The 15856-nt window shown below is 37.3% G+C and overlaps 3 protein-coding genes and 1 long non-coding RNA gene across 4 annotated transcripts; 1 reads left to right on the forward strand and 3 right to left on the reverse strand.

The window, feature by feature from the left end:
* Positions 1 to 364: 364 nt before the first annotated feature.
* LOC144473444 (odorant receptor 85b-like) lies at positions 365 to 3632 on the reverse strand. The gene is made up of 6 exons (XM_078187311.1): positions 3230 to 3632; positions 2153 to 2586; positions 1662 to 1761; positions 1032 to 1142; positions 630 to 785; positions 365 to 558 (listed from the first exon to the last, which is right to left on the reverse strand). The coding sequence occupies exons 1-6, from the start codon at positions 3605 to 3607 to the stop codon at positions 505 to 507; spliced, it is 1233 nt and encodes a 410-aa protein (XP_078043437.1). The 5' UTR covers positions 3608 to 3632; the 3' UTR covers positions 365 to 504.
* Positions 2276 to 4720, forward strand: LOC144473459 (uncharacterized). The gene is made up of 4 exons (XR_013494581.1): positions 2276 to 2400; positions 3068 to 4054; positions 4123 to 4267; positions 4606 to 4720. It is a non-coding gene; the product is annotated as an uncharacterized LOC144473459 (long non-coding RNA).
* Positions 4265 to 7648, reverse strand: LOC144473449 (odorant receptor 4-like). The gene is made up of 6 exons (XM_078187319.1): positions 7167 to 7648; positions 5967 to 6400; positions 5741 to 5840; positions 4851 to 4961; positions 4562 to 4717; positions 4265 to 4455 (listed from the first exon to the last, which is right to left on the reverse strand). The coding sequence occupies exons 1-6, from the start codon at positions 7536 to 7538 to the stop codon at positions 4402 to 4404; spliced, it is 1227 nt and encodes a 408-aa protein (XP_078043445.1). The 5' UTR covers positions 7539 to 7648; the 3' UTR covers positions 4265 to 4401.
* A 975-nt stretch (positions 7649 to 8623) lies between these two features.
* LOC144472016 (uncharacterized) lies at positions 8624 to 15482 on the reverse strand. Its single transcript, XM_078184645.1, has 12 exons — positions 14805 to 15482; positions 13879 to 14312; positions 13709 to 13808; positions 13052 to 13162; positions 12215 to 12370; positions 12099 to 12143; positions 10932 to 11369; positions 10190 to 10623; positions 9753 to 9852; positions 9410 to 9520; positions 8841 to 8996; positions 8624 to 8762 (listed from the first exon to the last, which is right to left on the reverse strand). The coding sequence occupies exons 1-12, from the start codon at positions 15174 to 15176 to the stop codon at positions 8709 to 8711; spliced, it is 2511 nt and encodes an 836-aa protein (XP_078040771.1). The 5' UTR covers positions 15177 to 15482; the 3' UTR covers positions 8624 to 8708.
* Between the last annotated feature and the right edge of the window lie 374 nt (positions 15483 to 15856).

Raw genomic sequence — 15856 nt, forward strand, 5'->3', positions numbered from 1 at the left:
TGCGTGAACACTATGATATAGTGATCTGAATCTTGTATCGTTCGTTTTATTCGAGAGATTTTAGTAATTATATTTCAAAATTAAATAGTGACGTTAATTGATTAAAATTCGGTGCTATGTAAAGCTGTGATAAATTAAATTTTTGCAGACTTTGTAGTGGTATCATATGTTTGTTAATCGAATCTGGGACCATTTTTTTATGATTATCATAATGCCAAAAATTGTTAATTACAGTGGTTGAAACGTTTGAATCATTTTATAGAGGAAAATTTGTGGTAAGCGGTATTGCTTTGGCTTTAGAGTCTATTGTAGCAATAAATATTCATATTTGACCATATCACGACCATATTTGGTATGAACGAAAAATGAAAAGGTGAGTTACGATCATCAACACTTTATAGTCTATCAACATTTGGGATTACAAACAATTACATTACAATGCCAGCATTTCAATACAATTGCCTCACTCGTTTGTTCTAGAAATAGTTTTACTAAAAACCAAACTCACACAACAGACGTTCGTAGAAAACTTAAATAGACCAGCGTGGTTTTGATAATCTGTAAAAATAAGCACGCGTGAACAACGCGCGAAATTTTCAAATCTTATTAATTTATGAAATTTTACTTACGTTTCCGAAAGTTGACAGGTTTAGGTCGGCCACCTTGCCGGCAGAGATTTTCGAGGGAAACCTTGACATACCGATGATCAAAATTAAACCGCGTATCGTTTCGATGGGGAGATGATACCAGTCGATTGTGAAACATAATAGTCCAACGTTACCGGTCTGCAAGGTATGTATAAACAATAAGTATCAGTTTTTTCAATATATAACAGGTTATGCCGTAGTAATAAATTTATTAAAAAAATTTTAATTAGTGAAATTAATTGAAATTTAAGGACTGAAATTAATAAAATGAATTGGAATTAAAGGAGTGAAATTAATGAAATTAGTTGAAATTAAAGGATTGAAATTAAGGGATTAAAATTATACAATTTTTGATAATTATGCTACAGGTAGAATTATGCTTACCTTTTCTACCAGGAGTTCTCCAATGTAGCACAGTATGAACATGTTGAATAAAAAAGATATCAGTAGCAAAAAATATGTAATAAGACCGACTGTATTGTTGTCGTTCCAATCCTGTATATAAATCGTAAGTTTAAAAAACCAGGACGAATATTCAATTTTAATATACTAATATAGTGAAACCGTATACTGTGGGGTCAGTTGCTGTGCCATTTGTTTACCTGAAAATCTATAACACGTTACATCTTTTCATTAATTCACTTTGTGTATTTGTGAATAAAAGATTTCGAAATGTCTGATTAGATAAAATTAATTACATTATCAAACAAATTAACGGCACAGCAAGTGGTCGTTCTCCAGTAACCGGCTCAATTACCGTATATAACATCAACATATAATTAATTGTAAGTACAGTATACCTCCAAAGACAACCGTAAAATCGGACGTTAACAACGTATTCAGACATTTAACTATTTCTCTCGAAAACATACATTTATTAAATTTCACTGAAACCTTTCTCTAGATGCTGTCAGGCAGGACGTTCTGAAAGCTTATTCACCGCAGCAATTTCAGTGTCGTTCGAGGCATGAGCAGAGGAGCCCGAGTGGTCGAAGAACGTAAAATTCAGCCTACCGTTAGAGTATCATATTCGAGCATACCAGTGATAAAAGTCGAACCAACGAACTCCAATAAACATACTTCTTGCAGAAGCGTTCCTACCACTGTCGAATATCTGCAACCCGGGAAACAATATTACATTATTACTATTATTATTATTAATTACATATACATATTGCTATGTGAGCGCACTCTTGGCATACTAAATAATAATGTTAAAACTATAGTGTCAATGGAAGCTGTTTGGTCTGGGAAAGGATGGAGTTATTTTTAGGACAGTTTACTATGGCGTTTGTTGCAATTTTGATTTGTTCTTGTTGCATTGTTGCTCGGGAGATTTTTAGCAACGATGCTATAAGGATCTCCCTATTTTTCGATTTCTCAACCCCTAATTTTTCAATCTTACGATCTCTCACCCCTAATCTCTCTATCACTCACCCCCTATCCCAACTAAGAAAGCATAAAAAACAGTGATCAAACTATGTAGTCACGTACAATCCTCATACCTTAGCATTCGTATGTGCTGCTGTACAATGTTCACCAATTGCAGATGCAGATTCGTGTTCTCCTTCAGATCGGCCAGGTTCTGCAATCTCAGTATCATGATGTCGATCTGACCGCAGACGTGAGTGACGAACAACGCGGCCATCGCGCAAGCACCGATCGTCACGGAATAAATCAAGTAGCCGCATAAACAGTGAGCAGCGTACACCAACTCGTAATAAGGACTATCTTGCGGGTTGAAGAGGCCGCTGTACGTAGGATAAACCAGCGGCTTGATTGTGCGATTGTTCTCGTCGACGTATGTTCCGACCGCGTACGGCAGGATCGTGTGGTACATCAGACCGCCCGAATACATGAACACCAGGCATATCACTGTCAAATTTCGTCCGACGTTACTATACTGTAACATCAATTTCCGGTCCTCTTTCTTCTCGACCTGCCATGAGAATTCTCAGTGTTTCATATTTTCTGGAAGGAGGCTGTGATTAATTATATCGCTGCGGGGTTTGTTTAACCCCTTGCACTTTAGTAACGAGGCAGACTCGTGACAAAGATTCCATGCATGATCTACTAAATATGAATATTATTAATTTATTTCAAAGCGAAATCGAATTGAAATCTTCTGTTATAAATATAATGATAATTATATTTATACCATGAATTATTGTATGAATAAACGCTAATTAACACAGCGTGAGAGGAATCATAGTGCGAGGGGTTGATACGAAATGAAATATTGTTTATTAGTCGTTAGACAGTGTCCGAAAAATTTGTATTGTCCGTATTATTTATAGCTTCCATTTATATTCGAAAGAAGTAATTCAAGAAGTATTTGATTCTATTGTTCATGTTATTTATATTTTTCTTTTATAGGAGGAAGTATTATAATTCACGAAGTATTTGATTCTATTGTCCAGAAATCATCACGTGACACCAAGGAAATAATTGAGGACGAAAAAGTAGTAATTAACGTAGACCTGAAAGACGTTGCACTGCAAGGGGTTAATTAACTTAACAATGTAATGATATTGGTCATTGTAACGACGTTGGTCATTGTAATAACGAGCCGAATCACTGACCTCCATCCAATCGTGTTGAATGAACTCGATGCAGTACTTGAGGTTCGACTTGTACGCGGCGAGCGCCCAATATTTCAGCAGCGTTATCGTGCAAAAGCTGAACAGACCGAGCAGCTTCAGTCTCATCACCACGTCCTTCTCCTCGAACGAAAGATACAATGTGAACGGTACGATCGCGAACAATAGAACAACGTTCCAGAATAGGATCACGATTTTCGGAAGAAATTGGTTACGGTTCTCCACGAGGTTCGGCCAAATGCCGATCGAATTCAGTATCCATTTGGCGATCTTGAAGATGTAGACGATGTCCTTGTCGTAATGCGGGTTCCGCGATTTGCGAACGTTCCCCGTTCGAACTGTCGTCGTAGGTTTCATCATGCTCGCGACTGGAAAGCTTGAGAACGACTGTCCACCGAAGGGAGGCTCGTCGCATTGATTATTACTCATGGATACCGGGACTACAAGCGTGCGTGTGCACCCCTTTCATTACGGTTTCAAATCGATCGAACACTTGTTGAAAAAACTGTAGAAATTCACTAAAATAGCTGATCAACCTGCGGACGCGTGGGGTTGATTCGTTCGCCAATGTGGGGACATTATTGCGGGGTTGCTTTACACACGGAGTACAGTCGAGTGATTGCTGAGGCGTCGTAGTGTCGTCGACTATACCTATCGTTTTATACTGATGATGATAAAGTGATGTGAACCTAGCAGATTGCTCAGTTTACTGAGCTGTTGCTTTTTAATTCTGCAATCTTTTTGTGATAAGAATAGAAAAGATATTCTTTTGTCATGCAGCTGCGTTTATTTGTGAACCTCAAAAATGTAAGAGTTATAATTTTAATAATTTGGGTTTTTTTAATATTGCGAGACTAATCACTTGTACTGTATAGTACTTTCAGTGTTGAACTAAATGGTTTAGTTCTAAGTCTAAGATGATGGTTGTATCAACAAGTGCAAAATCCTCAAATCCTGGCTACTCAGCTGATTGGTTGAAATAAGACACATGCATGATTGGTACAAGCGGCAAATGAAAGCGTGAGTTACGATAATTAACACTTTGTTGTCTGTACATCAATGTTTCGGATTACAAACAATTACATTACATCGCCAGCATTTCGATACATTTGTTTCTTTTCGCTTCTCTTACAAATAATTATTAGAATCAACAGTTACGCAACGGATGTTCGTAGGAAACTTAAATAGACCAGTGACGATTTGATAATCTGCAAAAATAGACTCACGTGATCAAGAAAGCATATTTTTATTTAGTACGATTTTAACGTTATTACCATTGCGATGTGATTTAGTTATATATAAAATTTTACTTACGCTTCCAAAAGTCGACAGATTTAAATCAGCTATTTTGCCAGCAGAGATTTTCGAGGGAAATCTTGATATGCCGATGATTAATATTAGGCTGCGCATCGTTTCAACGGGCAGACGATACCAATCGATTGTAAAACATAGCATTCCAACATTACCGGTCTGCAAGGTATGAACACAAAGTATACATAAACTTTTTAGTATATCGCGTGTTATGTCATAGTAGTGAATTTAGTAAAAAGAGTTAAAATTAATATATATGTGACAATTATGTTACATTTAGAATTATGCTTACTTTTTCCACTAGAAGATCGCCAATGTAGCACAGTATGAATATATTGAACATAAAAGATAGTAGTAGCAAGAAGTACGTAACAAGACTGACTCTGTTGTTGTCTTTCCAATCCTAACATAGACATAATAATAAATTTAAAAAACCAATTCGATTTTAACACACTAATAAAACCGTATACTGTGGAGTCATTAATTGTCGTGCCATAAGTAATTTTTTAAACATAATTAACTTCTCATTTCTCGAACAGAATATGTTAAATCTTTCTATAATTTTATTATGTTGGAAGCTATGAAACGGGCGTTTTTATCTACTCTATGTTCAGTTGCGGCGCCCGTTTCATAATTTCCAACCTAATAATTTATTTATTTGTGAATCTAATACATGTTAGACCTTTTTATTAATTCACTTGGTGTATTTGTAAATAAAAGAATTCAATATGTCTGATCAGATAAATATAAAAAGCAAACTAAGGGCACAGTAATTGGCTATTCGCCAGTAAACGGCTCTATTATTGTATTGTATATAAATATATATACATTTTTATGTAAGTACAATATGCCTCGAAAGACAACTATAAACTCGAACAGAAACAACAATTTGACATTGAAATATCCTGTCAAATATATAACCATAAATTTAATCAAATATATAATCATATTTTTAATAAGATAATTAAATTATAAATTTAATAAAGTGGTATTCCAACAATATTTCGACATTCAAATATTTCTTCAAAGGAACAGAAAATTAAATTTCTATAAAACCTTTGTCAAGATGCTGTTACGAAGAAAGCTCTCATAGTTTGCGATCGCTCCGTTAGGTGTCGTTCGAGGCATACAAAATGGCGTCCAAGAGGAGCCGTAGAAGTGGAGTCGTAATATTCAGCGTACCATTAAAGTATAATATTCGAGCATACAAATGATTAAAGTTGAGCCAATGAATTCCATGAAACACGCTTCTTGCAGAAGCGTCTCTATCATTGAGGAAAATCTGGAAATAATGGTAAACAATATTATTTCGTCGCTAATGAAATTAGTTATTCGAAGGAAGCGATGCATGAGGATCGAAAGAAGCTATCCACGAACAAGAAAGCAATTCATAAACAATTAAGTTTACCTTAGCGTACGCACGTGGTGTTTGACGATCTTCGCCAATCGCGGATTCAACTCAGCTTTCTTCTTCTGGTTCGCCAAGTTTTGCAGATGCAGTATCAAAATGTCGATCTGGCCGCAGATGTGAGTGGCGAATAACGCGGCCAGCGCGCACAGACTGATCGACACGGAATTAATAATGTAACCGCACATAACGTGCATAGCGAAGACCAAATCGTAATAGGGCCTCTTCTGTGGATCGAAGAGTCCGCTGTACGCGCGATAACTCAGCGGTTTGATCGTCCGATTGTTTTCGTCGACGTGCGAACCGATGGCGTACTGCACGAGCGTATGGTACATGAAACCGCCCGAGTACATCAACACCACGCACAGTATCGTTAGGTGTCGGCTCATGTTACCGTACTTCAGCATCAATTCGCGGTCTTCCCTTCGCTCCACCTGTCACAACATTTCCCGGTTGTTCTTCGTTTATTCGAACAACCTCTTCGCTAATAATCCCCGGACATTTGCTCGACGTGAAAGAAAACTGTTTCGGTGACATCCAACCGTTAATTGTGAATATAGTTCATATGTAATTATGAGTGTAATTCATGCATAATTATGAGTATAATTCATATATAATTATAAGTATAATTCGTATATAATTATGAATATAGTTCATATATAATTATGAATATAGTTCACGTATAATTATGAATATAGTTCATATATAATATTATGAATATAGTTCATGTATAATTATGAATATAATTCATATATTTCATATATGGTTCATATATAGTTCATATATAGTCGTTATAAAATTCATATATAATTCGTATATCATGTTACAATTAAGCGTCACATATTTTGAGGGATATTTGAACACGTCACTTCGAGTCCTTAAATAACTAAGACACGTTGGCAGGTGTCGAACGATTAAAATCCTTTTCTTTTTTACTTTGCCTGTACTAATCACGAGTATTTAAATGATTATGATTTTTATTATTATTATTATAAACATTAATATTGTTAATAATTTTTAAATGATTTACCCCCGGCACAAATTGACGTGCTCATTAAATTATTATTACTCAAACCTCGGCGCAAACAGATAGCTTCTATTACTTCAAATCATTTACTATAGATTATTCGTCACTCGAATGCCACGACACTGTCGTTGGAATCTGTTTCGCATCTGTTAATAGTGAATCAAATTACTGACCTCTTTCCAGTCGTCCTTCACGATCTGAATGCAGTGCTTGAGAGTAGGCTTGCACGCGATGATCGACCAATATTTGAACAGAGACAGCCAACAGTAGATCACCGACCCCATAAGCCTTACTATCACCATCGCGTTCTTTTCTTCCAACACGAGATACAGGGTAAACGGTATTATTGAAAACGTTAGGATAGTGTTGGAGAGACCGACAGCGAGTTTTTCGAGCAGCGTATTGCCGCCTTTCAAGAAGCCTGGCCAAATGCCGATCGATTTCAAGATCCATCTGCTCGGCTTGAAAATGTAGACGACGTCTTCTTCGTAGTACGGGTTACGCGGCTCGCCGGCATTCTGGTCTGGTGCTTTGCCAGGTTTCATGCTCGCGCGTAGAAGGTTCTACAACGACTGATCCTCGGGAGGGTCGAGTCGCATTGATTATACATGAGCCACGAGCTTCGCCACGCTGCGAGCACTTTTTTTCCATTATCGTTTGGAACTGATCGAACACTCCTTGAAAAAACAACACCATAAATGCGGTGAAATCGCTGACGATTCTACGTGCAGAGCTTCTATGGCCGGGTGGTGCGTCTTCGCTGAAATATGATAGGATCAATCTACGTACGCAGTGTCGCTCGGAGTAATAGTATGGTTTGCTGCGGACGATGATGAGCTGATCAAAGTCGTATATACTTGTCTTTTTATTGTGGTATGTTCGACGATGTAACTTTCATTATAATATACATAAAAGCAGTTTGGTTGGACGTTTAGTGTCAAATTAAAACTCAACCAATAATGCTATAATTTTTAATAAGTTCGTTAAAGTTTTTTAAACACTGACAACTGTAATAATTTACAAATGATTCTGAGACACGAAAGAACAATTTTTATTAGCGGTGCCTTAGTGTCGCCACTGGAGTGCAAAAGGGTTAAACTGGTCGATTCACTTCGAAAGCAACTTTCATAGTAAGTTATCGTTTAGTGCGATTTTAATCTTTAATTTTTTAATTTTTAGTCGAATCGTTAGAGAAGAACGTGCGTTGACTTTAAACCAAACTCTTCGAATATTGGATGTCCGACCATTGGTTGAAAAATTGGACCATGTGCGATTTTGTCGAGGACGAAGGAATAACGTGAAAATGTGAGTGCAATTATTACTACTTTATGATCTGTAGAGAAAAAAAAATGTGTTACTCACGATTTCGATAATTATTTTATTAATTAAACTTCGCACCGTGTTAATAAGTAAATTATACTAATCGATCGTGAAACAGAATAATCCCACGGTAACCAGTCTAGGACGTACAGAAAACTAAAGGCTTTCTCAGTGTTTAATATATTATATTATAGCATGTAATATAGGAAAATTAATCTCATCGAATGACTCCCAATGTTTTCCATGGGAACGAGAGAATGAAAAGATGAATTACGACGAATAACGCTTCACAGTCTGTAGACAAGTTATTGTCCAATTTAATTATTATAGAAGATAGTTATATAAATGTAACAGTTTTATATTCCTGTTCTACAAATAGCTACGAAAATGGAAAATCATGCAACGGATGTTCGTAGAAAACTTAAATAGGCCAGCGATGATTTGATAACCTGTAAATAAACAATTAACAGGTGTCGAAACGGGAGAATTTTATTTATGGTACGTCTTTTATTTTTTATTTTACTTACGTTTCCAAAAGTCGAAAGATTTAAGTCGGCTATCTGGCCGGCAGTGATTTTCGACGGAAACCTCGACATACCGATTATCAATATCAGACTGCGCATCGTGTCGACGGGGAGATTGTACCAATCGATTGTAAAACATAGCAATCCAACATTACCAGTCTGTAAAGTATATATACAAAATAAACATTAGTTCAGTCGAGCATTTTGCCATATCGTCTCAGTATCAAGTTTTAGCTTCAGATCTCAAGGTCATCAAGGTTTAGCGGGAGAATTAACCCTTTGCACTCCGCGCCATCATGAATGTTACCCACCAACACTTATGAACCTTTATGCAGTACTTATAATAATATTCGATTTATATGAATTTTTAGACGTCGAGGAATATATTTGCAAATGAACCTTTTGTTCTTCATGCTGCATATTTTACTTATATTATTTACTATTATATAAACTTTAATGTTTAGTGATATGCTAGAATCGCGATGCCCCCTGGGAGGAGACAACAGAGTGCAAAGGGTTAAAATTAATGTTCAGTTAGTGATAATCAGAGTACAGATTGGAATTATGCTTACTTTTTCTACCAGAAGTTCCCCGATATAGCACAGTATGAACATATTGAACATAAATGAGAATAGCAGCAATACGTATGCAATGAGACCAGCAGCATTGCTGTTGTTCCAATCCTGTCATAAATATAATCGTTTATTTAGAAACTGAGAATGAACATTCAACTTAAATTATTATAATTTTAATATAATAATAATAATTTTAAATATTTTAATTATATATAATGGGCAGTATGCCTCCAAAGACACCTGTAAACTCGGATTGTAACAATGATTTAACATTGAAATATTTCTCCGAAAATTCCATATTTATACTTCTATAAAATCTAGACGTAGAATTCATACGCACCGTGATAGTATAATATTCGAGCATACATATTATAATAGTGGAAGCAATGAATTCCAAAAAGCATATTTCTTGCAGAAGCGCCTCTATCGTTGCCGAAAATCTGTAAAGAGAATTCTAATATAACACCGTGAACAAAAGGTAAGGTGAATTTGTGTGTAAAATGTAAATTCTTTATTTATTCATTTTTTATCTTTTTTTCCTAGGTTGGTAGGACTGTCTGCAACATTTGCCAAGCGTCTGTAAGAAGGCTAAAGACTGTTCCGACTGTTTCGAGGACTGGAAAAAGCGTTGGCAAAAGTGCGTATTATCGGGAATTCATTTGTAAGAATAAATAAAGAATTTTCATTTTATAAACAAATTCACCTTACTTTTTGTTCACAGCAGTACTTTCGTCGTTGACGAAGCTAACGCAATGCATAAAGAATAATCAAGCTCACCTCAGCGTTCGTACATGATGATCGATGATCTTTATTAATTGTGGATTCAAGTCAGTTGTTTGTCTACGGTCAGCTAAATTTCGCAAATTTAGTATCATGATGTCGATTTGGCCGCAGATGTGCGTGGCGAACAACGCGGCCAATCCGCACACGCTGATCGACACCGAGTTCATAATGTACGCGCACATGATGTGCATAACGAAGATCATATCGTAATAGGGCCTCTTCTGCGGGTCGAAGACACCGCTGTACGCTGGGTAGCTCAGAGGTTTGATCGTCCGATTGTTCTCGTCGATGTACGTGCCGATCGCGTACTGCGCGACCGTGTGGTACATGAAGCTGCCCGAGTACATGAACATCACGCTCAGAATGGTTAAATTGCGACCGACGTTACTGTACTTCAGCATCAGCTCCCTGTGTTCCCTTTGCTCCACCTGTCACAACATTTCCCAGTGTTCCAAGTTCAACACGTTGACGCCGACGCTGGCGCGGGTAAAGAGAAGTTTTTCGATCGACACGCGTTTCTCATTAATATTCAGTATTTTTAATATTGAAATATTAAAATATTAAAAATACTGAATTCTATTACATTAAACCAATATTAAAGTGAACATTAATTTTAAGCTTTTTTTACAATATTTAATAATCAAATTTAATAATAAACTGGCGAAACAGGCGAAATTTTATCTGGACGCCTATTGGCGCCAACAGTGGTGAAAGGGTTAATAAAAAAATCACTGACCTTTCTCCAATCGTCCAGCACGATCTGAATGCAGTGCTTCAGGATAGGCTTGAAGGCGACGAGCGACCAATATTTCACCAACGAGAGCCAACAATATATCAACGGACCCATAAGCTTCAGAATGACCAACACGTTCTTCTCTTCCAACGTTACGTACATCGTGAACGGTATGATCGTGGATGGTAGAATAACGTTGCAGAGTCCGATCGCAAGTTTCTCAAGATGCTGGTCGTCGTCCCTTATCAAAATTTCCTGCCACATGCCGATCGATTTTAAAATCCATCTGCTCGGCTTGAAAATGTAGACGACGTCTTCCTCGTAATACGGATTACGCGGTTTCCCGATGTCCTGTTGTCGAACGGCGAGGGGTTCCATGGTGAACCGTATCCGTCTCGAGAGCGACTGACCAGCTACCGATAGCGATAGAGCGCTGTTCATTCAGAGGGGTGGACTGGTCGCATTGATTATTACTCGCGAGTACTATGATTGCGCTGGTAAAAGCGTGCATGCACCCCTTTCGTTATGGTATAGATTAATCGACGTCTTGGAAAAAAATACATCAGAAATTCACAGAAATAATGCGACCTGCGTGACGGTTGAATGTTCCGTCACTTTAGAACCATTATACGCTCTGCTGTACGCAGTGTAGTTGCATCGTTGATGACACGCCGTAGTATTATACGAGACAGTGCAGTATCACCGACTATATACGTATCTATCATTTCATGTTGCGTAATGATTGTGTACAAATAGCGATAGAGCAATGTAAATCTTATATTCTTCGGCTTTTATAAATATTTCTTTTCAACTCTGTAATTTCTTTTGTATCGAATTAAATATTGACAAAAATCTATATGTTTTAGGAACGATTGGATGGCGGTGTGAATAAATTCAGGAATCGATATACAATTCTGAATAACAGAGGATAATCGTTGAGTGCAGCCGAGTCCATGGATTGCCGATTTTTAAATGACAACACTGAGGCCGGAGAAATAAAATAAAAATGTGAGTGGAATTATCTTAATCTATAGCGATCACTAAAACAATAGATACGAGTGATAGCTACAACTAGGATTACGAAAATTTATATTATACACCCTGCGTATCATTATAATTTTTTTATTCAACTGTGCAATATACAGCTAGCCAAATTTCAAGTTATTCGACAGTTTTTCGTAGAAAGCTTAGATAGGCTAGCGTCGATTTAATGATCTGCAAAGAAAGATTCGCATGATCGATAATAAAATGAAATCTGCATGAAATTTGCACGAGATCTTACTTACTTTTCCAAAAGTCGTCATGTTTAAATCGGCTATCGGGCCGGCGGTGATTTTCGCGGGACAACTTGATATACAGATGATCAAAATTATGCTCTGGATCGTGTCGACGGGGAAATTATACCAATCGATCATGAAACATAACGATCCAACGTTGCCGGTCTGCAACGTGTAAAAACTGAAGATTAATTTACCGAGGATGTAACACATTATATATCGAAATAATAAATATAATAGAAAGGATAAAATTATTACTGCCCGTGGCTGAGAAGATGGCATAATTACTGTCGATGAAAGAAGGGATTCCAGCTTGCTCGGCCTAACTTTGAAGCCCATAGTCATCACTTGACTATAATCTATCGAAATTAAATTCTATTCGTAAATAAGAAGACCAATGAACTAATTAACGGTGGTAGTGAGAGGAATTAATTGCAACATCCAACAAATTGTGTCGCATGTCACAATGTTTGATCTTTTAGAATTGTTCGCTTATGCCTTGAACGACATTATTGCGATGATAAAAACATATAGCGATGATAAAAATTGAGAACTATGTGGTAACTACCTCTGCCACTTGCCAACAGATGGATTCCATTCCTGAAAACTACCCAAAACCGTCTCCGTTTCTTTATATACGCCGAAACCGTCGTTTTAGCCTTATCTAAGGCAAAACCAGCTAAAAAGCCTTACTGACGAGTCCACTAGTGGGCCCAGGACAAAACACTCGATAAATTCGATGCACACGGACGATACACAAACAAAACACCCTCACGCCATCTTTCAGCCACAGGCAGTAGTGCATATTTTATAATAAATATTGAAGGCATAGAGAAGTATTCATACCTTCTCTACGAGAAGGTCCCCAATGTAGCAGAGTATGAATATGTTAAACATTAAAGACAATAGTATCATAATATACGTAATAAGGCGGACCATGTTGTTCACCTCCCAATCCTATCGTAAACGTTGTTGCACATATAAAAAACGCAGAAGAAAGTTCCTTTTCTAATCATTATAACACGAAAAATTTAGAAAAGCTGATTTTTTCGCAAGGGTTATCTTGAAATCATCGGCAATCGCTTCGCTGAATACATTTTAATCCAAAACATATAACCAACTCTAATTAACCCTCTAATCTAATGCAACCCAGTTGAAATAAGAGAAATTATAATAAATATTTTAGAGAAATAAAATTAAGAAAATGTCAGGTTATGTCTGAAATTAAGAAAATGTCTTAGTCAAACATAGTCTAAAATAACTTAACGTAACGTAACCTAACACTGACTGAAAAAATTATTCTCAATAAATCTTGATGATTATATTTGTTAATAATTTTGTAATTTCAATAAATGCATTCTATCGATGAAAACATAGTCATTGAAGCGATTGTCAGCGATTACAAAATAATCCCTTACAAAAGCTTATCTTTTCGCCTGGGACTGTCTTTCGAGGTTAAAAAAATACAGCCCCAGGTGTCCAAGGACATAATACTCGACGCACCGTTATAGTATAGTATTCGACCATGCATATGAGAAAAGTGGAACCGAGGAATTCCAAGAAACATGCCTGTTGCAGACTCGTCTCCACCGTTGCCGAAAATCTGAAAAGAAAGGGTTACAATATATTTTCATCAGCGACGAGAACCGCATTTCCTGATTCAAAGATCATACTTTAACGTTCTTATATGGTGTTTAACGATATTCACCAATCGCGGTCGCAGGTTCTTGTTCTTTTTCTCGTTGGCCAGGTTCTGCAATCTTAGTATCATGATGTCGATCTGGCCGCAGGCGTGCGCGGCGAATACCGCGGCCAACGCGCAAGCACTAATTGTCACGGAATAAACCACGTAACCGCATAAAGAGTGCACTGCGTACACCATTTCGTAAAAAGGGCTCTCTTGAGGATCGAAGAGTCCGCTGTAGGTGGGATAAATCAGCGGTTTGATCGTGCGATTGTTCTCGTCGACGAAGGTACCTATCGCGTACTGCACGATCGTGTGGTACATGAAACCGCCCGAGTACATCAGCACTAGGCATAGTATCGTTAGGTTTCGTCCGACGTTGCCGTACTTCAGCATCAAGTCACGGTCTTCTATTCGCTCCACCTGTCGCAATGTTTCCAGGTATTTCTCGGATACCTAACCTTTTGCACTCGAGTTGCACCTCTCGTGTGTCAATGTAAATTGTTATATTATTTCCAAAATAATTTTTACACTATTAAAAACTCTTCTTAATAAAAGACTTAAAATGGCTTCGAGTGCAAAGGGTTGAAGGATGCTTTGATTAATACATTAAATGCGACAGATTAATCCCACAAATCCACCCAAAAATAATTAAATTAGACAAACTGAAATTTGGTATAGTAACTGGTATTTTATCTCTTTTAAATTCGATATGTTTAAGTAACATTCAGGACGTTTAATAGATTGAAATAAAAATGAATTTAATCACTTTGCTATAGGTTGCATATGTACTTAAAATTTCAGTAGCAAAGATAAGTGCCCATTTTTTTAAGTTACTTTTTAAAAATATGCACCATTTAACTTGATACTCACTAATTTCCACGCCGAAGTTCTAACGATAATAACGTCACTGACCTTTTTCCAGTCGTCCTGCATACTCTCGATGCAGTGCTTGAGAATGGGCTTGGACGCGATGAGCGACCAATACTTGAACACAGACAGCCAACAGAAAGTTTCTAGGCCTATCAGGCTGAGTACAATCATCATGTTCTTCTCTTCCACCGCGAGATACAACGTGAACGGTACTAGCGCGAACAGCAGAACTACATTCCATAGTCCGATCGCAAATTTCTGCAGAAGTTTGCTGGTGTCCTCCAAAAAGTCCGGCCAAATGCCAAGCGATTTTAGAATCCATTTGCATGGCTTGAAAACGTAGACGACGTCTTCCTCGTAATGCGGATTTAGCGGTTTGACGACTCCTCCTACTTGAGCAGCGAGAGGTCTCATCTTCGCCTCTAGGTAGCTTGAAAGCGACTGTCCAACTGTCTACAGTAGGGTGACTAGTTCGCATTGATTATTATCCATGGGATACCGTGGTTGCATTAGTACATGTCTGCATGCACCCCTTTCATTATGATTTCAGTGTGATCGACCACTTGTTGCAAAAACGACAGAAATTCACAGAAATAGCGACTATCCTGTTGATGCGTGGGGTGCAATTGTCCGACAATGTAGAGTTGTTACGCGCGGTTGCTTTACACGCGGAGTACGGTTGCGTGATTACTGGCACGCGATAGTATTACTGACTTATATACAGTTTTGTACAGAATAGTATCTATATACAAAAGCTGATAAAGTGATCTGAAGTTTATATCATTTTCATCTACGTAATATTGCTGTTTAATTCAAGAAATTTTACGCATAAGAATAGACAAGATTTTAGCATCTTCCAGGATAAATATATTTGTTAGTGAACCACTTCTATTGGTAAAGAAGGCCAATGAACTAATTCACAGCACCAGATTGTGAAACAGTGAAATAATGAGACAGTGACATGATATTATTACTATGCTACAGGCATAAGAGGTAATACGTCTTTTTTTTTCGTTACTGTGCTTTTGATCGACCGGTCGCAGGAAAAATACCATAAACTCGCTGGAATTGTCATTTCTACCGTAGAATCGTGG

This window comes from Augochlora pura, chromosome 7 (genome assembly GCF_028453695.1).
Source record: "Augochlora pura isolate Apur16 chromosome 7, APUR_v2.2.1, whole genome shotgun sequence".
NCBI lineage: Eukaryota > Metazoa > Arthropoda > Insecta > Hymenoptera > Halictidae > Augochlora > Augochlora pura.

Bases quoted from the DNA above. Each gene is read 5' to 3' on its own strand.
- LOC144473444 (XM_078187311.1), bottom strand. From the start codon at position 3,607: ATGATGAAACCTACGACGACAGTTCGAACGGGGAACGTTCGCAAATCG. The intron at 1,762-2,152 runs GTATGAGGATTG...CCCGGGTTGCAG, and splicing joins CAGCACATACGAATGCTAAG to ATATTCGACAGTGGTAGGAA. The intron at 786-1,031 runs GTAAGCATAATT...CATACCTTGCAG, and splicing joins GAGAACTCCTGGTAGAAAAG to ACCGGTAACGTTGGACTATT.
- LOC144473449 (XM_078187319.1), bottom strand. From the start codon at position 7,538: ATGAAACCTGGCAAAGCACCAGACCAGAATGCCGGCGAGCCGCGTAAC. The intron at 4,718-4,850 runs GTAAGCATAATT...CATACCTTGCAG, and splicing joins GCGATCTTCTAGTGGAAAAA to ACCGGTAATGTTGGAATGCT. The intron at 4,456-4,561 runs GTAAGTAAAATT...CTATTTTTGCAG, and splicing joins ATCTGTCGACTTTTGGAAGC to ATTATCAAATCGTCACTGGT.
- LOC144472016 (XM_078184645.1), bottom strand. From the start codon at position 15,176: ATGAGACCTCTCGCTGCTCAAGTAGGAGGAGTCGTCAAACCGCTAAAT. The intron at 13,809-13,878 runs GTATGATCTTTG...CTTTCTTTTCAG, and splicing joins CACCATATAAGAACGTTAAA to ATTTTCGGCAACGGTGGAGA. The intron at 12,144-12,214 runs GTAAGTAAGATC...CTTTCTTTGCAG, and splicing joins ACATGACGACTTTTGGAAAA to ATCATTAAATCGACGCTAGC.